At 32.3% G+C, this 27519-nt stretch overlaps 1 protein-coding gene across 1 annotated transcript in view; it reads right to left on the bottom strand.

Moving 5' to 3' along the window:
• Positions 1-27519, bottom strand: part of Lmbrd1 (LMBR1 domain containing 1) — a 97621-nt gene that overhangs the window by 40408 nt on the left and 29694 nt on the right. Inside the window, exons 4-7 of the mRNA XM_076860053.2 lie at positions 17052-17149; positions 14517-14584; positions 9044-9132; positions 2671-2744 (exon numbers count right to left, since the gene is read on the bottom strand). Coding sequence (XP_076716168.1) covers positions 2671-2744; positions 9044-9132; positions 14517-14584; positions 17052-17149 — 329 coding nt within the window. The remainder of the gene's footprint in view (positions 1-2670; positions 2745-9043; positions 9133-14516; positions 14585-17051; positions 17150-27519) is intronic.

The following is a 27519-nucleotide window of genomic DNA, read 5'->3' as shown; positions in this document are numbered from 1 at the left end:
CAGCCCTCTGTATTCTAGAAAAGCCAAAACTTTTAGACAGATAACTAATTCAGCATGATTATTATATGTGGTTTACTTGATTAAATGATAATTTTTAAAGTTTTAATTTGAACAATACAAAATATTATGTTAGTTTAAAATATTTATCTCTACAGTAATACTGTTCCTACAGGAAAAGTTCTCTCTCAAATAGTTTTGATAATTTCAATCATTTTTTCCGCTTCTACTCCCCATTAAGATAGCTTCTTTAATTCAGAGCCAGCAGATTAATACCTTTAAAATGTTTGAGAGGGGCTATGACTGTGGCTCAGTGATACAGCGCTCACTTAGCAAGTGCAAGGTGCTGGGTTCAATCTTCAGCACCACATAAAAATAAATAAAATAAAGATATTATCTAACTACAAAAAATTAAAACAAAATGTTTCACAAATCCCTTTATTTTCCATTAAAAACTTTCAAATGGCTTTCTAATCTCAATCCAAATAAAATTTGAAATCCTAACCACAGTCTATACTATGACTACTTGACTTCTCACAACGTCTAATCTACACCTTTTCCTCTTTCCTTTGTTAATTGAGCTCCAGCCACAAGGGCTTTGCCTCCTTGCTACTCTAACAGCATACATGTACAAACCTCAGGATCTTTGCACTTATTCTTCTGTCATGGCTTGCTTTCATTTTATTTAGGTCTTTTGTTCAAATGTGAGAAAAGGCACTCTTGATCTTTAGAGTAACATTAGCCTCTATTATTATCTAATCCCTTAGACTGCTTATTATTCTTCGTAGCATCTATTCCTTGACCCTTGGGAGACAATTCTCAATGGGTCTTTAATTGTTGTATATTTTGCAACCAGGCATTGTACTACCTTTTTCAATAATGTCTGTATAGGACATAATATCCTCCTCTGGAAAAAAAAAGGGGTGGGGGCAGGCATGGTTACTGTCCATACAAAAGCTTTAGTTTCCCTAAGTTCAGAGCTCCTCTTTTGTAATGCACCCCACTATATACAGGTTTCCTATGGTTCTACTCACAATTCTCCTGGGAATTGGGACTCAGGAAAACAGAATAAGAAAATGCCAATAGTAAAGCTAGTGTTATTACTGTGAATAAGAAAAGTCTTTGTTTCTGACTCAGAAAGAAGTCTTGCATCTTTGATCACAATCCATAAAACTTTGGCAGGCTACAAATAAAATAAAATTCTATATCCTTAATAGTATTTTTTACCCCTTTGGTCAGGGTACTGGGAATAGAACCCAGGGTGCTTTACCACTGATCCACATCCCCTGCCCATTTTTATATTTTATTTAGAAACAAGGTCTCACTAAGTTGCTTAAGGCCTTGCTACGGCTGGCTTTGAACTTGCAAATACTCCTGCCTCAGCCTCCTAAATCTCTAGGATTATAGGCTTATGAGACCATACTTGGTTCCTTATAATTACTGACAGTATAATTACATATTGGTTTTCTCCTTTTCCATTTGTTTTTCCTGGCTAATCTTCCATAACTGCTATCGAATTTCCCTATAGACATCAAAGTGCTTTACAAACAGTATCTATTTTCATTTGACCTTCAAAAAATCCCTTTGAAATATTTCCTGTTCCAATGGAATAGATAAAACACTGACCAAGGAAAGGTAAAAGACAAACCCAAGATCAGCATAACAAACCAGTCAGAGAATAGCAATTTGTGTTCCAGGTCTAACCTCTAATTTGTTTTTAATTTGTGCCTGCTTCTTAAATGACAACTAATATCCTCTACATACATTTTGTGAGATGGGAGGATAATCATCCACTAAAAGAAATGGCAAATTCCTATGTACCAACAAATAAAAACAGAAAAGTACTGATAAATAATAAAACTTAATACCTATATAAGCACTGGGAAGATATTAAAATGCATGTCTTTTAGACTTCTTTTATTACACAATATGACATATGAATGTGCATGTAACCAAATTAGATTGCTATTATACTAATAGCCTATTTGTTTTATGTCTAAAGGAAGACATATTGGGAAAATATCCAAAAGTATTTATAAACAGTATTTTTCATCTTTGTAGGAACCAAAAATGCTCTAAACAAAAAGTTCATTAATCTAAAAAGGTCCAAGATAATTTTAATACTGCTTCTACAACTTTAGAAGGTAAGAAAGGAGCACTTCTTGTTGAATTTTCCTCTATAATTTGAGAAATAGAAAAAGACTCAAAGAGCAGTCGTATATAAATTCGGAAATCATTTATAATTCATACCTTGTCACTTCTAGAAATACAAAAAATAAAGTGTTGGATAATATAATATTAGATTTTCTATACTAGAAAAGTATCATTCTGTAAAATAGCCTATTTTAAAAGCTCTGCATCCCTAAATAAGACAGTTTATCAGTAATAGATCTTGATCTATAGGTCAGAGTTCTAGTACTGTAAAATATAGAACCATCTTCAAGGTTCACAATAATAAAATTTGTTTCTGAATATTAAAGTTTATAAATACAGATAAAATTATTGTGACCAAGTGATTCAAACTTTATCATCTTCTTAAGAAAACTGAAGAAAAAAAGAAGAACTAAAACATTAAAGAGAAAAAAATTAAGTTAAATAGATTACTAAGTTGAAAAAAAGCTGTTTTATAGGGTGAATCTTTAATTTTAACTCAATTAACACCATTACACTTACTGTATAAGTTATAGCTGCCAACATTCCGATCAAGGTCAGAGAACTAATGGAAAATGACAATGCAGCTAAGCCATCTGTGGAGAGAAAAAGACTGCTGAAACACATATATGTACTACTCACACATTTATATTCAGCAAATCAATGTAAATATATGAAATTAGACTCCTTATACATTCAGATGTAATAAAACAAATATATATTACCATGTCTTTGCAGTGCTAATTTCAAATGGGAAAAAGGTATTTTTTTTTTTAAAGGCCTCTTCACAAACTGATTTTAAAAAGATCTTTCAGACTAATTAAAATTTTCTTTTCTTCATCTCTTAAAATTAAGAGAAAAATTATTGTTTAATTATAGGTCTATTGGGTCTAAAAAAGAGATTGATAAAATGGTTAGATGCTCAAAAGGTAATGAAAAGATTGCCTGGCCTTTCTCAATGGCAGACACTAATAAATAAAATACATAGGAAAGCCACTGACCTTGACTCTCCCTTTTCTCCTCAATCTTGATACTTCCAGTTTTTTTTTTAAGTAAGTTTTTAATATATAGCCTAAAACCAAAATCTTTTATTTCCCCCTATACAGAGGATTGAGTCCAGAGGTATTATACTGAACTACATTCCCAAACCTTTTCACACTTTATTTTGGGACAGGGTCTTGCTCAGTTACCTAAACTGGCCTTGAACTTATCATTCTCCTGCTTTAGTCTCCGGAGTAGTTGGGATTTCAGGTGTGTGCCACCACACCCAGATTAAAAGTAAGATCTTAAAAAGAGTTTACTTCACTTTTTAACTTGAAAAGATTAGCTTGCCCACTTGGCAGAAAAACAAAAAAAGAAAATAGATTCAAATTTAATAACAAAAGAGTAATACTGTTAACAAGTTGGACTTAAAACTTTATTTTAAAAAAAGGCCATTAAGTGAGAAGCTGGGGTAGCACATAAATATATCTAATATATAAGGAAATACTATGAAAATTTGATTATAGTTAAAGGATGTAACAGTTTTTCTAGCTTTAATACAGGTTCTAATGGGCTTGTACTAATCTACTTTAAATACAGATCCAGTAAAGTCAAATATAATATTTCAATTTAACATATTCCTAATATTTCCATAACTATAAATAAAATGATAAAATCTTCTTAAAAGTCAAATATCAGTTTTATTAAAAAAAGAAAACATTAACAAATTCACAAATTATGCAAGGCAAATTTTTTCAGTCTTATTTTTTTTAAACTACTTATTATCAAATCAAAGTCATTTTGATAGTTACTTTCTTATAACAGAAGTATCAACACAAGGTGTTCATACCACCAAGGTCTACCACCTGGCTGATAGTAATTTTAAGGCACTATAACTTATATTTACCAACACCAGAGAAATAAAAATGTGAAAACAAAATATGTCTTAGAATTGATAGAGTATTATGTTCACATATTAGCGAATCAATTGAGCCAAGGAATTCAAAATTAATCATTTAGAAGGATTCCCATTTTGGTAAAAGATAATAAACTTGTCAAAGACACTGAACATAGATTCTCTTGATAAGATAGGGTCTATGATCTGAGCATATACATAACGAGTACTGATAAAGAAGTTATAGTATACTCATGAAATGCATTAACTGCTGTGATAAAAAGAACCAACTACTTACACAAATTTAAATCATTACTATGTGAAATAAGTCAGACATACAAAAGAAGAATCATAATGTATAATTCCACTTATAATATTAAAAAAAGAAAAAAGAAAAACTAATACATAGTAGCTGAAATTATAACAGTGGTATTTCTTATCAGAGATGATACTAAATAGACACACTGAAGAAACTTCTGTAATGATGGACATGTTCTATATCTTGATTGCAATCAGTTACACTGATTATATACATGTATGTATAAGCCATATGCATTTCTCTACAGGTAAAGTACAGTTTTTAAAAGTTAAAATGCCTGAAGAAAGAGGTCTAAAGTTTATGTCATAAAGTTTTAAGCATAAAATTGATGCCTAAAACAATAAGGAGGTGTGGTGAGGGACAACAAAACTAAAAATTAAGAATAGCTGGGTGACTATTTTGAACCTAAAAAGATGACAGACCTAAAATGTAATACAATTTAGAACATGGTATTTAAATTTGAGGAAAAAAATTGAGACTAAAGAGAATGAGATTACAAAAATCAGAACAATATTGTATGTCTAATCACTAATTCAAGTTATATCAATACTCAAGTACTAGTATAATTTATGAAATAATATTTAGGCAGAAGGAGTAAAAAACCTGAAGGAGTTAATTGCAAGAAAAGAAGCTATTTATTTCTGAGAAAAAGGATCAAGGTGCATAAATCCTTGACAATTCATTATTAGTAGATGCCAGTCCTGCTATCCTTATTCCTGCTGGTTTCAGGATGACATTAATGGACTACAATTTACAAGAAAAATCTTTAAGTGGAAAGCAAGACATTTAAAAGTTACAGTGTAGCTAACAAGTCACAATTTAATCATTATTTTAATATTGTATCTGGAAAAAAAAACAAGAAATACTAGCCAAAAAATATATGGTACCTAATAGAAAGAATACTCACAAAAGTAAACAAATTTTTCAGTATGGTATTTATAAAAATAAGTATTCTACATTTCATAGAAAATAAAAATAGTGTTCACTATCTCTAGTAATTAGAGAAATGCAAATCAAAACTACTCTAAGATATTATCTCACTCCAGTCAGAATGGCAGCTATTATGAAGACAAACAACAATAAGTGTTGGCGAGGATGCGGGGAAAAAGGTACACTGATACGTTACTGTTGGGACTGCAAATTGGTGCAGCCAATATGGAAAGCAGTATGGAGATTCCTTGGAAAACTTGGAATGGAACCACCATTTGACCCAGCTATCCCCCACTCCTAGGACTTAAAATCAACACAATACAGTGATGCAGCCACATCAATGTTTATAGCAGCTCAATTCACAATAGCTAAACTGTGGAAGCAACCTCGATGTCCTTCAATGGATGAATGGATAAAGAAACTATGGTATATATACACAACAGAATATTACTCAGCATTAAAAGAGAATAAAACTATGGCATTTTCAGGTAAATGGATGGAACTGGAGAATATCATGAAGTAAATCAATCCCTAAAAACCAAAGTCCGAATGTTTTCTCTGATAAGTGGATGCTGATCCACAGTGCGGGGGTGGGGGGTGCATGAGAAAAATGGAGGAACTTTGGGTAAAGGGGGGGTGGGATGGGGTATGGGGCAAGAAAGATGGTATAATGAGATGGACATCATTACCCTAGGTACATGTATGACTGCACATACGGTGTGACGCTACATCATGTATAGAGAAATGAAAAGTTGTGCTACATTTGTGTACAATGAATCAAAATGCATTCTGCTGTCCAAGATACCTAATTATAATTAATTAATTACTTAATTAATTGCCATCTATCTGGAGTGACGTGAAATCTCAGTGCACTTTTAATTTGCATTGCCAAGACTTTCGGAACTTTTTTCATATATTTGTTGGCTATTTGTATTTGTTTTTTTAAATATTTATTTTTCAGTTTTAGGTGGACACAATACCTTTATTTTACATTTATGTGGTGCTGAAGATCGAACCCAGTGCCTCATGCATGCTAGGTGAGCACTCTACCACTGAGCAACAATCCCAGCCCTGTATTTCTTCTTTTAAGAAATATCTGTTTAGTTCATATGCACATCTTCTGTTTAATTTTTTGGTTACTTTTTGACTTCTTAATATTTTCTGGATATTAATTCCCTATTGGAATAATAGCCTATCAAAGATTTTCTTCCTTTCTGTAAGCTTGCTCTTCATTTTTTTGTTTTCTTTGCTGTGCAGAAGCTTTTTAATTTGATGTCATTAATTAATTAATTAAAGAAAATAAAGTAGCTATGTCCAAAAGCACATGAAATGTTGAGTAATATTATACATATTTTTATCTATATGACTTTGTAATGGCAAAGCTATTTTCAACTACTAAGCAACTTCCTTAACCTAACCACTTGAACTTATCTTTTTCCTTTAAAAAACTAAGTTGCATGGATTAGAACTTCTGAAAAAGTAATGCCAAAATGTTTTGTTAAGATAAATTTATGATAAAACATTGCTTAACGCAAATGAAGTCTCAGTAATTTATAACCTACATAAAAGATTACTTCATTTCAAATAATAATTTAGTGCTCTTTAAAAATTATTCTATATTATTTTAAGTGAGTTGAAGATCGTATAGAAAGCCAAGCACGGTGGTGCACACCTGTAACCTAGCATCTGAGGCAGGAGGATCATGAATTCAAAGCCAGCCTCAGCAAAAGTAAGGTGCTTAGCAACTCAGTGAGACCCTGTCTCTATATAAATAACAAAGTAGGGCTGGGGATGTGGCTCAGTGGTACAGTGCCCCTGATTTCAATCCCTGGTAACCTTCCCCCTCCAAAAAAAAAGATCACATAGAAACTTTCAGGAATTTTACTGCTAAAATATTGTTATGAATTGCTTGTACACTAATAGTATGATTTCAGTTCTTCTAGATAAACAAAAAAAAGTAGAATAGCTGGGTCATTTGGTGGTTCCATACCTAATCCTTGGAAGAATCACCACAATGCTTTCCAAAGTTGGATTAATTTATAGTCTTACTAACAGTGTATGAGTGTATCTTTTTCACCACATCCTCACCAGAACTTACTGTTATTTCTTTTCCTGACGATTGCCATTTTATTTGGAGTGAGATGAAATCTCAGTGCACTTTTAATTTGCATTGCTAATATTGTTGGAACATTTTTTCATATATTTGTTGGCCATTTGCAGTTCTTCTTTTAAGAAATTTCTGTTTAGTTTATATGCACATTTTTATTTGATTTTTTGGTGTTACTTTTTGACTTCTTAATATTTTCTGAATATTAATTCCTTGTTGGAATAGTAACCTATGAAAGATTTTTTTTTCCTTTCTGTAAGCACTCTCTTCATTTTCTTATTTGTTTCCTTTGCTGTATAGAAGCTTTTTAATTTGATGTCATCCCGCATACTGATTCTTGATTTTATTTCTTGACCTTTAGCAGTCTTATTAAGGAAATTGGTACCTGCTGATATGTTGGAGTATGACCCTATATATTCTTTTATCAGTTTCAGTGTTTCTGATCTAATTCCTAGGTCTTTAATCCACTTTGATTTTTGTGCAGGGTGAGAGACAGCAATCTAGTTTCTTTCTCCTACATTTGAATACCCAGTTTTCCCAGCACCATTTGTTAAAAACACTATCTTTTCTACAACATATGTTTTTGGTATCTTTGTTAAGGATCAAATGTCTCTGGGTCTTCTAATCTATATTCCACTGGTCCTCTTGTCTGTTTTGGTGCCCTTACCATGATGTTTTTGTTACTATACCACTGTAGTATAAATTGAGATGAGGTCGCTCTTATTGCTTAGTACTACTTTTGCTATTCTGGATCTTTTATTCTTCCATATGAATTTTAGGACTTTTTTTTTTTAGTTCTCTGTTCTGTTTTCTTTTTCTTTTTTTTTTTTTTTTTTAAGTGAGAGAAAGAGAAGAGAGAGAGAGAATTTTTTCATATTTATTTTTCAGTTTTCAGCGGACACAACATCTTTTTATTTTATTTTATGTGGTGCTGAGGATCGAACCCAGCACCTCACGCATGCCAGGCGAGCGTGTTACCGCTTGAGCCACATCCCCAGCCCCTCTGTTCTGTTTTCTATCATCATTATTTGATAGGGATTGAATACTTTTGGTAGTATGGCCATTTTGACAATATTGAGTCTGCCTATCCAAGACCATGGGAGATCTTTCTACCTTCTAAAGTCTTCTTAATTTTTCTTTCTTTCTTTTTTTTTTTTGTTTTTGTTTTTGGTATTAGAGATTGAACTCATGGGTATTCAGCCCCTGAGCCATATCCCCAAACCTATTTTGTATTTTATTTAGAGACAGGGTCTCAATGAGTTGCTTAGTGCCTCACTTTTGCTGAGGATGGCTTTGAATTCATGATCCTATGGCCTCAGCCTCCCAAGCAGGTGGGATAACAGGCTTGTACCACAGACTTCATTTTCTTTCTTAATTGTTCAATTATTTTCACTGCAGAGGTCTTTACCTCTTTAGCTAGATTTACCCCCAGGATTGATTGATTGTTTGTTGAGGCTAGAGAGGATGCAATTGTTTTCTTGATTTCTTAAAAATGCAATTGTTTTCCTGATTTCTTTCTCAGCAGCTTCACTGTGAGAGAATAGAAAATGTAAGAATAGGCTACTTGTCAAAGAAAAGTCCTAAGGATCAGGATATATAAATTACAATGGGTAGATTTTAAAAAGTAGAAAAAAAAAAAAAAAGAAAATAAAAGAATACTTACGACTACTTCCAAGTTCTTCAAATAGGAACTTCACTTTTTCCCACTCTGTAGAATTTTTATTATTGGGAACATTCAATGGAACAAAAGCACTAAAACAGAAAATAATTCTATTAAATAGCTTTAAAAATAAAAATGTTGAATAAAAGAAATGGTCTGAAACTCAATTTTACTAATTTTTTGAAACAAATATCAACTTTTCCCCTGAATAACTAATAAATCTGCACCATTTATACAGAGGTATGAGAATTTTCTTATCTATGTATATATTTTACCATAATTTGTTTTAATAACTTTATTATGGTATTCAGTAAAATTACCTTCCTTTGTAACCCCATATATTTTATTTTTGTACGTAAAACTATTTTGGCTTATTTTTTAATTATACTTTCATAAAGGTGAGTAAAAAAAACAATAATAAATAAAAATTTTTTAAAAATATTTTTTAGTGTTGATAGACCTTTATTTTATTCATGTATTTATATGCACTGCTGAGAATTGAACCCAGTGACTCACACAAGCAAGGACTCTACCACTGAGCCACAACCCCAGCCCCATAAAATATTTTTTAAAGTCCTATAAATTTAAGATGGACAAAATAGTGCATCACACCAAAAAAGTTGAAGATCTTCTGCATTAAATTAGTAGAACAAACTATAGGCATGCAATTAATTCAATATATTTATATGCATTGAAAATAATAGATAAGAAATACATCATAATAAACAGTAAATTTAACATTGTGGGATTGGGGGGTTTCATTTTGTTCTCGTTTCTTTATATTTTTCAATATTGTGCTTAATAAAAATAACAAAATCAGTTTCTGTTTATTTTTCGGTCCATAGGTAAGGGGGAACCATTGAAATAACAGAGAGAGCTAGTGTCCTAGGAATTGTTCTAAGAGCTTAGACTGAGAAAATGGAAAATAAAATAAATAAATGGTCACTTTATTATAGAGCCCAGGTCATGAACCAAAAGATAATCAAGAGATTAAAGGGCTGGGTATCCCTTAGATAGTATATGTTGAAAATCAAACAGAAAGGTAAAAAGTGACTCTAATTATTCCTTCTTCTTGGCCCAATTTTAATTATAAGCAAGATGTAAATTCTATCCACTTTTATGAAAAAGAAAATACTGGATGAGTTTAAGAATATATAAAGGTATTTTGTTCTGATTAAAATTTCAAGTAAAACAATGTCATTATTCTAAAATTTTACTTTTAATTTTAAAAACCTTTATTCTTTGGTACTACTAACAATTCTATAAAAAGATGAATAGGAAGAACATATTAGGGTGTTATTTAAATTTCTAACTATTCATGTTGACTGTAGTTTATTACACTTGTCTTAATTTTAGAGACTTAAACCTCACCATTTTAAGGGGGAAAAAAGTGACCACTCAAATATAGAGAGCAAAAAATAAATGTAAAAGCAGTTCATTATTTGTTGCCCAGTTATAAAATAAAATAAAGAAAGGAATAATTGTAGTGAGATAGAAGAAACTTTTAAATAACTTTTACATTTTATATGTCTATAATGTTAACTTATTTAGAATTAATATTTCATTAACAGAAATACAAACTAACCAAGAAAAACTACTTATATACTTCTATATAGACAGTTTTTTCTAAATATCCCAGAAAGTATGTTTGAAATTTGTTGGTTGGAAATAACCAATGTGTGAATGTGGGGGAAAAAAAATTACATTGTATAAAACATCATATAAAATATTATTAAAATAAAAATCTCGCAAATATCTAAAACTAGCATTCATAATCAGAAAGTTCAGTCTGAACATGCAATTTTAGGTAATCAAAGATATTGTACAGTGGTGGGAAAAAAATTAAGTAATCCTACTAGCAAACACACTTTCGTGTTCAAACTCCCGAGCAAGGCTATTCAGCAGTTCAAGTCTTTAATGAAGAGTAGAAGAAACCTCATATGATCAAGCAATCTTTTAAAAAAATTATATGGTCCAAAAAATTTTCAGAATGACTTCAGGAAAATACCTACTTAAAAAAATCCTTCAGAGAATTAACATTTGAGCACCAGTTATTATTTTAGGCAGAAACCAAAGCACAAATTTGAAACAGATTTGTCAATTACATTAACACTAGATTTTATAACCTAAGAAATAAACCAAAACTATTTTCATTGTACATTAAGAGAAACATCCATAAGGAGAATTCAAAATGATTACAACTAAATAGATGTAAATTCTGAGCAATAATATTCATAGCATTTAACAACTGTTAGGCAAAGACACTATGCAATGAGCACAGATGCTGGCCTTAATTCTAGAGGACCTTCACAAATCAAGCTTTATCCTTTAAGTGGGGTTAGAGTGAGGTAACGAGACTCAGGAATATAGGACAGCAGCTAACTGGTATGGAAGTGTTTCAACCTTTTAACCATCAGGAAGAACAAACCACTGCTCGTTAGCCAAATATCAGCCCTGCATACAAGATCTATAGAGAAAAAGGAATATTTACTAATGGATAAAAAGGCAATTGAGGGCTGGGGATATATCTCAGCACAAGGCCCTGGGTTCAACCCCCAGCATGACAAAAAAAAAAAAAAAAAAAAAAAGGCAATTGAAGTCAAATGAAGATGTAATACAGACACACCTGTTTTAAGGAGGGAAGAAGCAGTTAATAAGATTATCGTGTATTTACTAAGTGGTGACGACACTACAGTAATCAAGAGTTATAGTAGGATTTTATGCAGGGGAAGCAAAGATAATTTCTTAATCTCAATTCCTCTCAAAAAGTAAATAAAAAGCATATCAGTTTCTGAAGACACAAAACTAGATCAAAATAAGAACTTGGAGCCTAGTAAGATTATAATTTCTCCTTATATCATTGAAAATAATAAAAATGAAAAACTGCTTACTAAAAATATTTTACACCCAATCTGACTCACTGAATTAGCTTAATACAGATTATTTCTTCAGGAAAAAAAAAAAAAACAAAGAAAAGGCTAATGGATTTTAGTAGATATGAAACTGAAATGATGAATTTCAGCAGAATTGAAAATGAGAATTGTACCTCCTACATTCAATCACCAAGTCAAGTCATATTTATCTTCCAAATGGCTTATCTGTTTCTGTTTTCTTTGTAACTATACTAGTTCTGATCCTCATCTCTCACCTGAATTATTACAATGGCCAGGTAGTTAATCTGCCTACCTACCATTTAATGTATCATTTCTCCAGTCCGACCTCCAAATAACCCCTTTATAGTATCTTAACTTTTAAAGCAAGGTCACACATATTTACTTTCTTACAGTCACATAAACAAACATGTACATCTTCATTGTCTTTCAATTGATTTGATTAAGAAATCAAAATTTCTTAAACATTACATATTAGATTCATAGCCTACCTACCTGGCTAATGTCATGTCCTGCCACCCACTGGTTCACAGGAATACTCGGAACATCACATCATACTTTATGTTTTGTTTGGGGAGGTGTGTGTTTTTTTCTTAGAAGGATTAAATTCACATCATATTTAAAAAAAAAAACTTTTATACATGTTTTTTTGGTGCACTATAATTATACAAAATAGTGGGATTCATTGTTATAGTCATACATGCACATATATAATCTGTTCAATATCATTCCCCAGTATTTCCCTTCATATCATACTTTTTATGCCATTCTTTAAACACTCCAACCAATTTACACTCCTTCAAATCTCAATTGAAGTATTACTTCCTCTTAGGTCTTCCGAGTCTACAAGGTAGAGTAAGAACTTGTTCCTCCATCATCATACCTGGTATATATATTATTGGAGTGCTTAAACAGTATAATTTAAATAATTTATTTGCATGTTTTCCCAAGGTGAACCTTGAGAATAGAGACCAGGACTTGTTTTTGGCCCTACTACTTAGCACAGCATCCATCACACAAGTGCTCCAAAAGTGTATGAGCTATAGGAATACTATATCTAGGCTATATCTTTGTAATAAAATTATCTCAAATTTTATCAGCTAAAATAAACAAGTAAACACCAATTCAAAGAAACAATAGCATGTCCCCTTCAAGGAAATTTCAAGAAATTTAATCAGTCACTTTACCTAAATGTATGTTCATTCAAATATGGTAATGAAAAGAATACTACACTGGGTAACCAAAACACTACTAGTCTTTAATTTACTACTCTTTTACTCTGGCTGGTATAAAGATGTGTATTTTTATTGATGGTTCTCAGTCACGTTCTAAGTCAGGAATTTCCAAACTACTGGCTGCCTGTGTTTATATAAATAGAGTTTTATTGGAATACCTTGTGTTTATGTATTGTCTATGATTACTTCAGAATTACGAGAGCACAGTTAAGCCACACAGATCAAACAGACTGCAAACCCAAAATGCTTATCATCTGTACCTCATGAAGAGTTTGCTGATCCCTGTTCTAGATAATTTAAGTTTACAGACAAGGGACTTCCACATTATCAAAGCGAACTAACATTAAGTAGAGCTGGCTTTCTTTAAAAGCCAAAAAAGATTTTAAAAGGTATATTTGGTAGCTAAAATAAATAGCAAATCTGCTAAAAAAATATCCATTCAATAAGTTCTCTTTTTCATGACACATAAAGGCAGGCAAAGGGAATTGGAAACATGACTAGACTATAAAACACTTGCATTCTAACAACTCTTGGAACTATAAAAAGTTACAGACCAATTTCATTCTCAGCACAAATTACCTTTAATAAATGAAATTGTTTATTTATTGAAAGTTATTTATTGAAATTTGTAACATCAAATTATAAAATTTTAAAGGCTTATTAGCACCTAATGTATCTCTAACATAAAAAAAGAATCTAGACCTATTTTAACAAAGATAAATGTGTGCCATTAACAAGAACAAATTTCAGATGTATAAACAAAGATATAAAATATACTGATATTAGTATGAAGCTTAAGGAAGAACAACTAAAGAAGGAACTTACTGACAAAGATTTGACTGTTGGGTCAAATCTATAAAGATGTAGAGACAAGGATTTTTACCACAGTGTTGTTTATAATAAAAAGAAACTGCAAACATCATAAATGTCTACATAGTCATACCTTAGAAGATCATTCAAATAAACTGCTTTACTAAGAAAGGACTGCAATATAGACAAAATTGATGGACCCACACTTACTTTCCTAAATAGGTACCCACTGTAGTATAACAAATAGATTATCAAGAAATGAATAAAATATAATCATATTTTTGGAAAACTGAAACATGGAGGGTGCATGCAAGGTGGGGACAGGCACCCTGCAATCATCTAAGCATGAAATATGTGTATGTGGGACAATACAGAGAAAAATGTTGATTTGGGCTATGTTGTTCAGTGGTGGTATAAATGGTGATTTGTTCTTTTTTCACATTTTTGTTTTCCTTTCCTAGATTTCTCTGAATGAACATTTTGTTATTATTATTCAACTAATTATATTTCCATTGTCAGGATAAAAAAATTAAGACTTACCCAACTAAAAGAAGAAGTGCACAAATCACAGCAAATCCCAAAGTGTACTTGAGTGCTGTTTTAATTTGCTAGATGCCGGGGGGGAAAATATATCATTTAGTAAGCTGTTATATAAAAATTTTTTGCAACAGTATAATTATACTTTCAAATCAAATATGCATTTAGAATCAACAATATAAAATTTTGCCAGTTGGGAAAAAGACTTAACATTTAAAGAAAAATGATCATTATATCTTTACAAAATATACAAGATTTTAAAATCGTTTCAATGGTTAGGCTCTTGTAAAAGCAAAATACTGAAAGCAGTTTATTATCTAGTGAGCATCTTTAGTAAAATTATCAGAATATTTAATAAAATATTCCCCCAAACAAGCAGCAATCAGAACCTACAATGCCCCTTCCCAAATCATCAAAATGGATTAAAATAATAAAAAAATAATGTACACATGTGGGCACAAGCATATGTACACATAAAATGTAAATATTATATAGTTATATATTTATATTCTTTAAATATATATGTAACATATATCCTACCAAGCACTATTACAAGAACTTTACATATGTTAACTCATTTAATTCTCAACTCGAAGGTACTCTCATTCCTACTTTAGAGAAATGAAAGCTGAGGCACAGAGAAGTTAAATAATCTACCTTAAGCAATATAAGTCATATATGATTAAACAAGAACATAAAATCAGAAGTGGAAATTTAAAGGTTTTAATTTGCCTGCTATCCACAATGTAATCCAGACATCAAACAACTGAACAACAACAAAAAATACCCCAGAAAGCCAGACATTATGAACATGAATAGAAAAGTCAATTTTCTCAAAGTTAAATCACTGAGAATGAACATTATATTTTGTGTCAGACTAATGAAGAATCTAAAAATCACCTTTAAAAAATTAAATTCATGTTTCATATGGTAAGTTCTCATTTCTATTTCTAAGATAGTCCTGAGGGGAGAGGGAATTAAGGAAAAAACTAAGGAGAATCCTCAGATCAAACAAAGGTTGGGCAAAATGACAACATTTATCTCACTGAGATTTATTTAATTTGTAACTAGCCACCGTACCTTACACACATTTTAAATATGAAGTTATATAGTATCTGCAAATAATCATTTGACCCTCTTTAAATAAACATATAATATGCCACATTCTTTGTAACTCTAGAAGTCATTTAAAATGTTGATTTATAGGCTGGGGTTTGGCTCAGTGGTAGAATGCTCACGTAGCATGTGCAACCATGAGTTTAATCCTCAGTCCATGCAAAATATAAATAACATGTTGATTTACTTGCTCCCAAACTTAACACTAAATGCTATTAAGGTTTTAAGCATGATTAAGCAAGATGCTGGTTTTTGAGTTAATATATTTTTGTGTTTAAATAAAACATAAAGTACAAAACAAATTTCTGTAACTCGGTATTTATTCCTATTATACTGTTTTCCCTGCCTTAAATTTTAAAAAAGTGTTTTATTTTGATAAATTCCTTTCAAAATACAATTTCTTCCTTGACCTATTAACTAATACATAATAGTAGATTTTTTATTCTAAACCATCCATGCAATCTAGAGATGGAACTAACTTGGTTATACACATCAATGTGTGTGTGTGTGTGTGTGTGTGTGTGTGTGGGTTGGTACCAGGGATTGAACTCTGAAGCACTCAACCTCTGAGCCATATCTCCAGCCCTATTTTGTATTTTTATTTAGAGACAGCGGCCGAGTTGCTTAGTACCTTGTTTTTGCTTAGGCTGGCTTTGAACTTGCAATCCTCCTGACTCAGCCTCCTGAGCTGCTGGGATTACAGGCATGCACTACGGCACCCAGCATCATCAATATATTTTTAAGGCATCTCGAAATTATATTTATAGCTAGGGATTTTTATGCTAATACTTAAGTGATACTAGTCTGCTCTTTTAGAAACATCTGGGTGCTATATTTATCAGGTTTCTGTTTTCAGTGTCATTTAGTCTGAACTACCTGCAAGTGTTCCTTCCTTATAATCCAGAATAAGGGTCAGCAAACCATGTCCTAACTCCTTTTTTAATGCATCACAAAATGTTCATTAAGTATCCTCTCTGGATACTTAACACTATAATGATAGAGTTGAATAGTGGAGACACAAAGCCTAAAATATTTACTACACAGTTTTCACAGGAAAGTTTACTTTCGAACAGACACAAGCCATTATATGGCTACTGAAAAATGTGGCTGGTTAAATTGCTATAATCTAAATTTCAAAGACTTGGTGTGAAAAAAAATTTAGTATCTTATTAATAATATAATTTGATTATTTTGAAATTATAATAAGGGAAACATTAACTACCATGTTTAATTAAAATTAATTTTCTTTTTATTTATTTTAATGTCGCTACTAGAAAATTTCAAATTTCACGTGGGATTAATGTTATATTTCTACTAGACAACACTGATCTAGAATAAACTAAAATGGAGTCATATCATCTTTGTAAAGCAAGAAAATATTTTTTTAACTAAAATTAGACCTCTAAAGTAGAGATAACTTACAGTACATTTACTAGTATCATCATCATCCTTTTCTTCATAGTAGAAGTAGACAAAAGGAATCCAGAAGAACACACAGAACAATATAACAGAATATAAAGCTGTGGAAACAAATAATAAACTGAGTTCAACTTAATACATATATATTCAGTTATCTAACTATATGTCTGCATGTATATATATCAACTTACCAAAATTTACTTCCCTATTTGATTTCCTGTATTCATAACTTTGTACATGTGATTTTCAAGTAGCCTTTGCTGTCCTCCATCTCAAGAAATCAATACCACGATTAGAATAATATATCATAATTCAAGTTAACTATGGGACAATTTATAACAAAAAATTAAAATAATTGTACCAACAACAAATATGGTAGGTAACCGCTGAGCTCTTGCTATGTGCTAACCACAGTACTGCGAACTTCCTGTAAACTATCTCATTTAAACTAATTTTTGCATTCATTCCAACTTAAAATTGATCACAGGGACCCAACATTTGCCACTCTGGCAAGTTAAAACAACAGCTATAAATATTACTGTCCTTTTGATATAAATAATTTCCCCATGCTAAGTTTAAAATATGCAGAATTATAAAATTGACCTTACACAAAGCAAGAAGAAAAGCAGTACAACAGTAAAATTAGATCCAAAGTTAACTGACAAGAATTACTATTTTTCTACCTTAAAATGTTAGATTTGAGATACTTTTATAGACATTAATCAAATTAATTCAATAGTGGTCTAAAGTTAAAAACTGGAATAATGAAAGATATAATGTTTAATATTAAAAACAGCATAAATGTCAGGTGTGGTGGCACAATACTGTAATTCCAGTGACTAGAATTTGAGGTAGAAGGATTGTGAATTTGAGGCCAGCATGGGCAACTTAGCAAGATCCTGTTTCAAATTTTAAAACAATAATTAAATAGGTCAGGATGTAAGCCCAGTGGTAAAGCAATCCTGGGTTCAATCCTCAATACCACACATAAAGACAAGAAACACAGCCAAAACAACTGTTTTGGGACATAATAAGTGTAAAAAAGTTGTTTTTTAGAAGTCTAGGTATTAACATTTCCTTGCATATAAAGTTCATGAAAAGCAACAGCACCAGTATAATTACATTAACTAACTACAGAATGGTAAATATTGTATTCCTTTGTAAAAAAAAAAAAAAAAATTTGTCATCATTTCACATCTATTAGGATGGCTACTATTAAAAATATAAAATAACAAATGTTGGCAAGTATGCAGAGAAACTGGAACACTGTGTAGTATTGGTGGGTGGGAACATAAAATGGCAAACAGTATAATGCTTTCTTTAAAAAAAAAAAAAAAAAAGGTGGGGGGGCGGTTACTGCATGATCCAGCAATTCCACTTCTGAGTATATAGCCGAAAGAACAAAAAACAGGGCTTCAGATTTTCCTATATAACCATGTTCATAGCTGCATTATTCACAATACCTTTGGAAAATCAAGCATCCTTTTATGGATAAACAGAGAAGCAAAATGTAGCATACACATAAAAGGAATATTATTCAGCCTTAAAAAGCAATGAAATTGTAACACAAACTACAGCACAGATGAACTTTGAAAACTTTATGCTCAGTAAAATAACCCAATCACAAAAAGATAAATATTATATGGTTACACTTATATGAGATACTTAGGTCAAAATTATAAAGCCAGAAAGCAGAATGGTACTTGTCAGAAGTTAAGGGGAAGGAAAGAATGGGGAGTTACTATTTTTATGATTATAGAGTTTCAGTTCTACAAGATAAAGATATTTATAAAAACGTGGTGTTGATGGCTGAACAACATTATAAATGTATTAAACACCACTGAAGTATATACATAAAATGGTTGACTAACATTTTTGTTGTGCTTAATTTGCCACAATAAAAAGAAAAAAATAGAAAGCATTTGTTACTAATACATGTTAAAATCTTAAGTTACTTAATCCATTGGAAGGAAGAACTGTAGGAGTTAATAGAAGTTTTAAATATGATCTCAATAATTGCTCACACTATCTCATTTATCTGGAGGCCATTTATATAACACAATTATCTTCTAATTGCATAAGTTACCATCATATTCAATTAACATGACAGGGATAAAACAAATTCTTATAGTTAAAAAGCAACTCTTTCTGTCATATGGTAGCTGCTGTCTTGAAATATGATTCTTTGGCTTATAACTATATTATGAAGCACCTTGCATACCAATAAATATGCACCTTCATCCAAAAACGAAACAAAAAAAGAAAATCCATTTTTAAAAGTAAAGACTTAAAATGATGCTTCACAATAGAAGATACATACAATGGCTAATAAACACTTAAGAAGGTGTTCATTACCATTAATTATCAGAAAAGCATAAAAACCCATAATTAGATAATACAGACTTACTAAAATGGTTAAAATTAACAAAAGCATAAAAACCCATGATTAGCTAATACAGACTTACTAAAATGGTTAAAATTAACTGACAGTACCAAGTATTAACAAGAAGCAAAACAGCCAACATTCTCATACTTTCCTGTGGAAATGTAAAAAGGTACAACACTGTAGAAAACTGTTTAGTAGTTTCTTATCAAGATCAATAAACACCTACTCTATGACCCAACAATTCTATTACTCTAGTGATAAGTGCAATAATATATGCAAAGTGTTTCCACTCAGGGAAGCCTGATTGAGTTCTGGAATCTAAGACTTTTATTGGAGGGTTATAATATAGTATCTGTTTTGAGTACAATTACCAAAACTACAGACTCTAAGAAAGAAAACAAGATTTCACCAAAAATCATGGTTTTCAGAAACAATTTAAACAAGGTGGTACCACATGTTTTCTTATCCCACTGTAAAAAACCACCTTACCAATTAGTAGCACACGAAACATAGCAAGGGCTAGGCTTCTAAGAGTTGGTCAAGGGTCAGTAACATAAGCTAATCCTCCTGAAGATAGACAAGAGCTGAGCAATAGCACACTTGCTGCATTAACTCTTTCTCAGCAGGAATGTTCTAGCAATAATCAAAACCTAAAAAGGACCCAAAGTCCATCAACAGGTGAGTGGATAAACAAACTGAATGTATTCATACAAAAGATTACCACACAGCAATACCCCCCCAAAAATGAGATACAGATAAATTTCACAACCTTACACTTGAATAAAACAAGTCCGGGCATAAGAATACATTTCCTATGACTAAAGAAAATTCTAGCACTAGACAAACTATTATAGGAATTAAAAAAAAAAAAAAAAGTGGTTGGGGGAAGCTTCTGAGGCTAATGAGAAGCTGTTGATAGCAGTGCTCAAAAAGAGACAATTTCTAGTACTCAACACCCATGGAAGGAAGTGAGGAACAGATAAAATTAAGAAGACTCTCTAATATCTCTTCAGTAGTTTATGGTTCAGATATATTTAGAAGACCCTAAATCTTTATGTCCCTGACATCCCATTCTAAGCTGTTTTCTGTTAATCTGAGTGCTCTTTCCAGTGTGCTTCATAAAGATTTCCTCCTTTAGCCCATAAATGTTGAAATGTAAAGAAAGAATTAAATTAACATTTATTGTATGTTTTGGATCATTTCTAATGCCAAGTTGAGTTTATAGAGCTATAAATGAAAAAAAATTGCTATAACTACTACTATCATGAAACAGAGAAATTGCTTCTTTTAAAATTATACGTCAAACTCACAGCTATTTTCAAAGAAAAAATATTCTTAACTCCAACAGTTGTGATGTTCTCATGACATTTCTATAAAGTATGATTTTTTTTTACTTATAAGTTTTTTTTTAAAAGACTAGTAAATAAAAGATAATATATTTTTGGTTTAATAGACCCACTAACATCAAAGAACATATTAAGAACAAATTTTAAAATCTCAGGTCCACAGAAACTGACAAGAATTACTCATATTGGGCTGGGGTGGTAGCTCAGTGGAAGGGCGCCTGCCTCACACATGTGAGGCACTGGGTTCGAACCTCAGCACCACGTTAAAATAAATAAATAAAGATACCGTGTCCATCTACAACTAAATAAATAAATAAATAAATAAAAGAATTACTCATAAAACATGTTCTTTAAAAAAAAACTTATTAAGAACTAGCAAAACCAAGTGAATGTAGGACCACTGATTAAAAAAAAAAAAAAAACATGAGAAAAAAAACTGGCAAAGAATACAGGATAATTCCTATGATTTTTAAAATATATACACAAAACAAGAAATCTACATCTAAATGCTGTGTATCATTAAATTATAATTCCCATAAAAATTAAATTGGATACATTAGATTTTTGAATGATTAAAATTTTAAAAATGTATTCCTCCTGATTATCAATGAAAGAAGCTAACCTCTAAATCAAAATATTTAGTTCAAGAAAAACTTAGAATAACAGTCAATATTGTAAGAGAATAATGTAGTCATTAAAAAACTTTGTTTTTGGGGGGCTGGGGATGTGGCTCAAGCGGTAACGTGCTCGCCTGGCATTTGCAGGGCGCTAGGTTCAATCCTCAGCACCACATAAAAATAAAATAAAGATGTTGTGTCCACCAAAAACTGGCAAATAAATATTAAAAAAATTCTCTCTCTCTCTCTCTCTCTTTAAAAAAAAACTTTGTTTTAGAGGGTCAAAATATAAAGATATTCTAGGAACCCTTAAAGAATTTTGAAAGTATCCTTTATTCACTTAAAGAAATTTGGGGTCAAGAATGATAGTTGTATATGAATATTCTTTTTCCTTTCAGTATTCAAAACCCATGGAAGGAAAACAAATATATGATGACTTAACTCCACCTCATTTTGGATGCTGTAGTTTCCTTAAGGTGGTAGTAATGTACTAAGGATGGAAAGACAAGGAGAAATAAATTTCAGACTCTCATAATATTGACATAACAACTCTGGCTAGCCTACCATTCCTGCTGATATGGTAACTATTTATTTCCCAGTCATTCAATGAAATAAGGACACCAAAATGATTAGGGAGAATGCCACCTTCAAATTCAATGAAAGCACTGTTTCATCCCAAGGTGTAAGTACTATTAAGCTATTAAGAATTCAAAATCAGCATGCTAGGTAACAAGCAAAAGTTTTGTAAGTAACAACTACTCAAAAATAAACAACTTATAGATGTATTCACTGATGAATTAGGACCAACAATGTAAACTGCCATGATATACTCCTATCCCTTATTTATAAGAAACATGTACATATTATGGGAGAAAGAGAACCGTAATGTGCTTAGGGGTCTACAGCATTCTCTGAGAGAGAGAAAAACTTCTAGATTCACTTTAAACCCTGCAAGGATAATAAGACCAAGGGAAAATTGCAGACCAGTTTCACCCGTAGATGGATTTTAAAAAGAATCCTGAATGAGAAGGCACCAAATCAAATCTAGCAAAACATTACAAAAATTAAATAAACAAAAGCCACTATTCATGACCAATTTGGGTTTATCCTAGGAATGCAAAGTTGGTTTAAGAAGAATCTATCTATGCTGGCATGGGCACCTATAATCCCAGCAGCTCAGGAGACTGAGGCAGAAGGATTACAAATTCAAAGCCAGCCTCACAAACTTATTGAGGCCCTTCACAACTTACAGAGACTCTATCTCAGGAAAAAAACCAAAAAACAAAAAACACAGGCTGAGGTATAGCTTAGTGGTTGACAGCTTCTGGGTTCAATCTCCAATACCAAAAAAAGAAGAAGAATCATCTAGCTAGATATGTGGTATTTAATGTATTACTTGAAAGAATAAAAACAAAACAAAAACTCAAATGATCATTTTGATACAGAAAAAGATCCTAATAAAATGTAATCAATTAACCAATACCTATTTAGTATGTTTCAGTCAACATTCTGGAGGTATGCATGTAGCTACATCAAAACACAGAAGTCCCCACTCTCATAAAGCTTAATTCTAATGGGGAAAAAAACATAATATTTAGAATTATAGTATAGACTACTCAGAGTACATAAAAATATTCCAAAATCAATTTAACAAACCCACTGAAATAGTTGCTTCAAGTAGAAAATGGAAATGCCAACAAATATAAAGGCTTGCAACTTCATTTCCAAATAAAGTGCAGGCTGGCTTCATTTCATACTCACCAGACTGACAAATACTAAATATGCATGACAATATCATAGTTTAAGATATAGAGTAACTAGAAGGCTTATTTGGGAATAAAGTAGTGAAAACACTTAGAAAGAATAATGAGTTTCATTCATTGCACAATTTTAATAAAAAATGTACATAGTAATATGTGATATATTCATTCATGCTGAAAATTTACACACTATAACATGTATAACATGTATGAATCTCAGGAACATAAGGATGAAGGAAAACAAGTCATTTCATATAAAGTTAAAAACTGTAAAACTGAGTAAAGTATATAAAACTATAAAGCAAAGCAAAGGATGAACACAAACTAAATTTAAAATACTGGTTACTTCTAAAGGAGGGGACAAACTGATAAAGGCACTTGATAGAGGCTGGACCTAGTGACTCACTGCTAATGAAGAAAATGTAACAAAAACTGTTACTCTTGAGATATTTTAACAACTGGCTTCCCTCTTGATCACTTTATCCCTGACTTGTTCTGAGAGAACACAGTTGCCATGTTATAAAATGCCCTATGGGAAAGTTCATATGGCACAAAACTCATGTTGCTGGCCAAACAGGGTAATACCTGAAAGCCTGCTCATACCCTTGTGAGGGACATTGGGAGCCAATTTTCCCCTAGAGGAGCTGCAAGTTGTTCTAGCACACACATTCACTCAGTCTTGCAAGAGAACCTGAGAGAGAAGACCCAGCTAAGATGCATCTGGATTCCTTTCCAACAGAAATTGCAATATAATGTTTGTTGTTTTAAACTGCTAAATTTTGTGGCAATTTGTTACATGACAATAAATAACTAGCACAACTTCTGATAGTACAGCAAAGTCATTCAAACATTCTATTGCATATATACTGAGTGTATACTGAGAATACATACCTTGGAGGATAACATCATTTCTAGGCTTTGACTCAGAATTTTTATTCTGAAGAATGGGTCAACACTCATTTAACTTATGCCTTTAAAAAAAAATTGTTTCCCTTCTTTATAGTCTTTATTCCAAGGTTTAAACTTCAATGCCAGTTAATAACCAAAAAAAGATTAATTCATAGTATAACTCCCAATTGAATGGCAACTGATGACTACAATGTTGACTTCAAAGCTACACAGAAATACAGAAACAACAGTATGTGGCAAACACATGAAATAAATTAGCATTATGTAATGGCTAATTTGAATTGCCAAATTGATTGGATTAAGATATGCCTATGATTAAGAGGCTTCTAGGTGTGTTGATGAGAGTGTGTCTAGAAATGATTGGCATGTGGGATAGGGAACTGAAGTAGAGACCCTCCCTAAGAATGGGCAGAACTGCCCTATAGGATGGTGGCTTGGATGGAATAAAAGAACAAGGAAGCAGCAGCAGATGCAAACTCCATTCTTCTTGGTGCTGTGATCATCTGAGGATATTGGACTCTCATTTCTTCACTCTTCCAAAGCAGACTCTGTCAGTGATACTCTGGGGAGTTTCCAGAAGCCTTCAGTCTCAGACCAGGGTAGTACCATTGATCCCTCACATTCTGGGGCTTCAAGCCTTTTGGACTGTGCAGCTACTGGTTCTTCCAGCTCTCCAGCCTGCAACAGCTATTATGGACTATCCAGATTCTGACTGAGTAAGCCAATCCAAAAGGATATTAAATAAGCATCCTTTTAAAATATAGTAATTAATTGATAAATTCTAATTAGGAATATATGACAGCAGAATGCATTTTGATTCGTTGTATACAAATGCAGCACAACTTTTCATTTCTCTGGTTATACATGATGTATGTGCAGTCATACATGTACCTAGGGTAATGACGGCCATCTTATTCCACCATCTTTCATGTCCCCATGCTCCTCTCCTCCCCTCCCCCCCCAGTTTGCCCAATCAAACTTCTTCCATTTTTCTCATGCCCTCCCCTCATGATCAACATCCACTTATCAGAGAAAACATTCTGCCTTTGGTTCTGGGGGATTGACTTACTTAGCATGATATTCTCCAACTCCATCCATTTATCTGCAAATGCTACAATTTTATTCTCTTCTAATGCTGAGTAATTTTATTTTTATTTAATTTTAATTTTTTAATCTTTTCCCTTTTAATGCTGAGTATTTCATTGTGTATATATACCACAGTTTTTTTTTTTTTTAATCCATTCACCCATTGAAGGGCATAGAGGTTGCTTCCACAGTTTAGCTATTGTGAACTGAGATGCTATAAACATTGATGTGGCTGTATCACTATAGTATGCTGATATTAAGTCCTTTGGGTATAGACCTAGGAGTGGGATAGCTGGGTCAAATTGTAGTTCCATCCTAACTTTTCTAAGGAATCTCCTTACTGCTTTCCATACTGGCTGCACCAATTTGCAGTCCCACCAGCAATGTATGAGTGTGCCTTTTCCCCTACATGCTTGCTAATACTTACTGTTGTTTGTATTCTTGATAACTGCCATTCTGACTGCTGTCAGTTGAACTCTTAGATAGTTCTGAATTGCATTTCTCTAATTACTGGAGATGTTGAATATTTTTTCATATATTTGTTGACCGAATGTATATCTTCTGAGAAGTGTCTGTTCAGCTTCTTAGCCCATTTATTGATTGGGTTGTTTGTTGTTTTGGTGTTAAATTTTTTGAGTTCTTCAAATATCCTGGAAATTAGTGCTCTCATAATCTGACATTTGTGTGGCAAAAATTTGCTCCCAAGATATAGGCTCTCTCTTTACTTCACTGATTGTTTCTTTTGCTGAATAGAAGCTTTTTAGTTTGAATTCATCTCATTTATTAATTTATTATTTTATTTCTTGTGCTTTAGGAGTCTTGTAAGGAATTTGGAGCCTAATCTGACATGATGAAAATTTGGGCCTACTTTTTTCCTCTATTAGGCACAAGAGTCTCTGGTCTAATTCCTAGATCCTTGATCCACTTTGAGTTGAGCTCTGTGCATGCTGAGAGATAGGGGTTATTTTCATTTTGCTGCATATGTATTTTAGTTTTCCCAGCACCATTGGTTGAAGAGGCTATGTTTTCTCCAATGTGTGTTTTTGGCAAATTTGTCTAGTATAAGATAACTGTGCTTATGTGAGTTTTGTCTCTGTGTCTTCTATTCTGTACCACTGGTCTACATGTCTAGTTTGGTGCCAATACCATGCTGTCTTGTTATTATAGCTTTGTAGTATAGTTTAAGATCTGGTATTGTGATGCTTCTTGCTTTACTATTCTTGCTAAGGATTTCTTTGGCTTTTCTGGGTCTCTTATTTTTCCAAATGAATTTCATGATTGCTTTTTCTATTTCTATAAGGAACGACATTGGGATTTTAATTGGAATTGAATTGAATCTGTATAGCGCTTTGGGTAATATGGCCATTTTGACAATTTTAATTTTGCCTATCCAAGAGCATGGGAGATATTTTCATCTTCTAAGGTCTTCTTCAATTTCTTTCTTTAGTGTTCTGTAATTTTCAATGTAGAGATTGTTCACCTCTTTTGTTAAATTGATTCCCAAGAATTTTTTTTTAAGGCTAATCCTAATTTCTCTTTCAGAGGATTCATCACTGATGTATACAAATGCATTTGAATAAATAAACCCCCTTATGATAATCATACTTCCTATTGATTCTGTTCCTCTAGAGAAGCCTGATTAATATACATTACAGACGGATTACTCTTGGAGATCATGCTGAATCTTACAAAGAACCACATTTCAATTGATAAGCCTGTCTTCTTAACTTCTTAACCTCAATTTTTTCATCTGTAAATTAAAGATTCCAATGCTAGACAGAATGAAATTATAGAATCAGTTTTTGGCTTATAGTTTTTGTGATTCCAATCCAAGATCAATGGACCCATAGCTTTGGGGCTTTGTTGGGAATGGTGGATGACAATGGCAAATAGTGCATGATGGAGTGAACTGCTTACTGCATGGCCAGGAAGCAAAGAAAAGGGAGAAAGGAGCCAGGGTTCCACAAATCTCTTCAAGGGCACACCTCCAGTGACCTAAGGACCTCCCACTAGAACCCTTCCCCTAAAGGACCACAATACCTCTCAATAACACCCATCAGGGATCAAGTCTTTTAACATCTAAATCTTTGTGGGACACTTATCCAAAGCATAGCACAAGTCCTCTAAAATTGTAAGCTATAACAATAGCAACTGTAAGAGGACAAATAGATGAGGATGGTGGAAACACAAGATTAAGAGAATAATTCTATAAAATGACCCCACTGTACTGCCTCCTCACATGCTTTCTTTGCCAAAAAGCATCTGCCTGCAGCCCTGCCTGGCCTGAGGGGGGACAGGAAATGTCACATTCCTCAACAAACCGAGGCAGTGGGGAGAACACCTGGCAGTCAGTGTACATAATGAATG

Source organism: Callospermophilus lateralis, chromosome 6, assembly GCF_048772815.1.
Source record: "Callospermophilus lateralis isolate mCalLat2 chromosome 6, mCalLat2.hap1, whole genome shotgun sequence".
Lineage (NCBI taxonomy): Eukaryota > Metazoa > Chordata > Mammalia > Rodentia > Sciuridae > Callospermophilus > Callospermophilus lateralis.
Note: the sequence above shows the minus strand (reverse complement) of the source record. Positions and strands in the feature narration are given on the sequence as shown.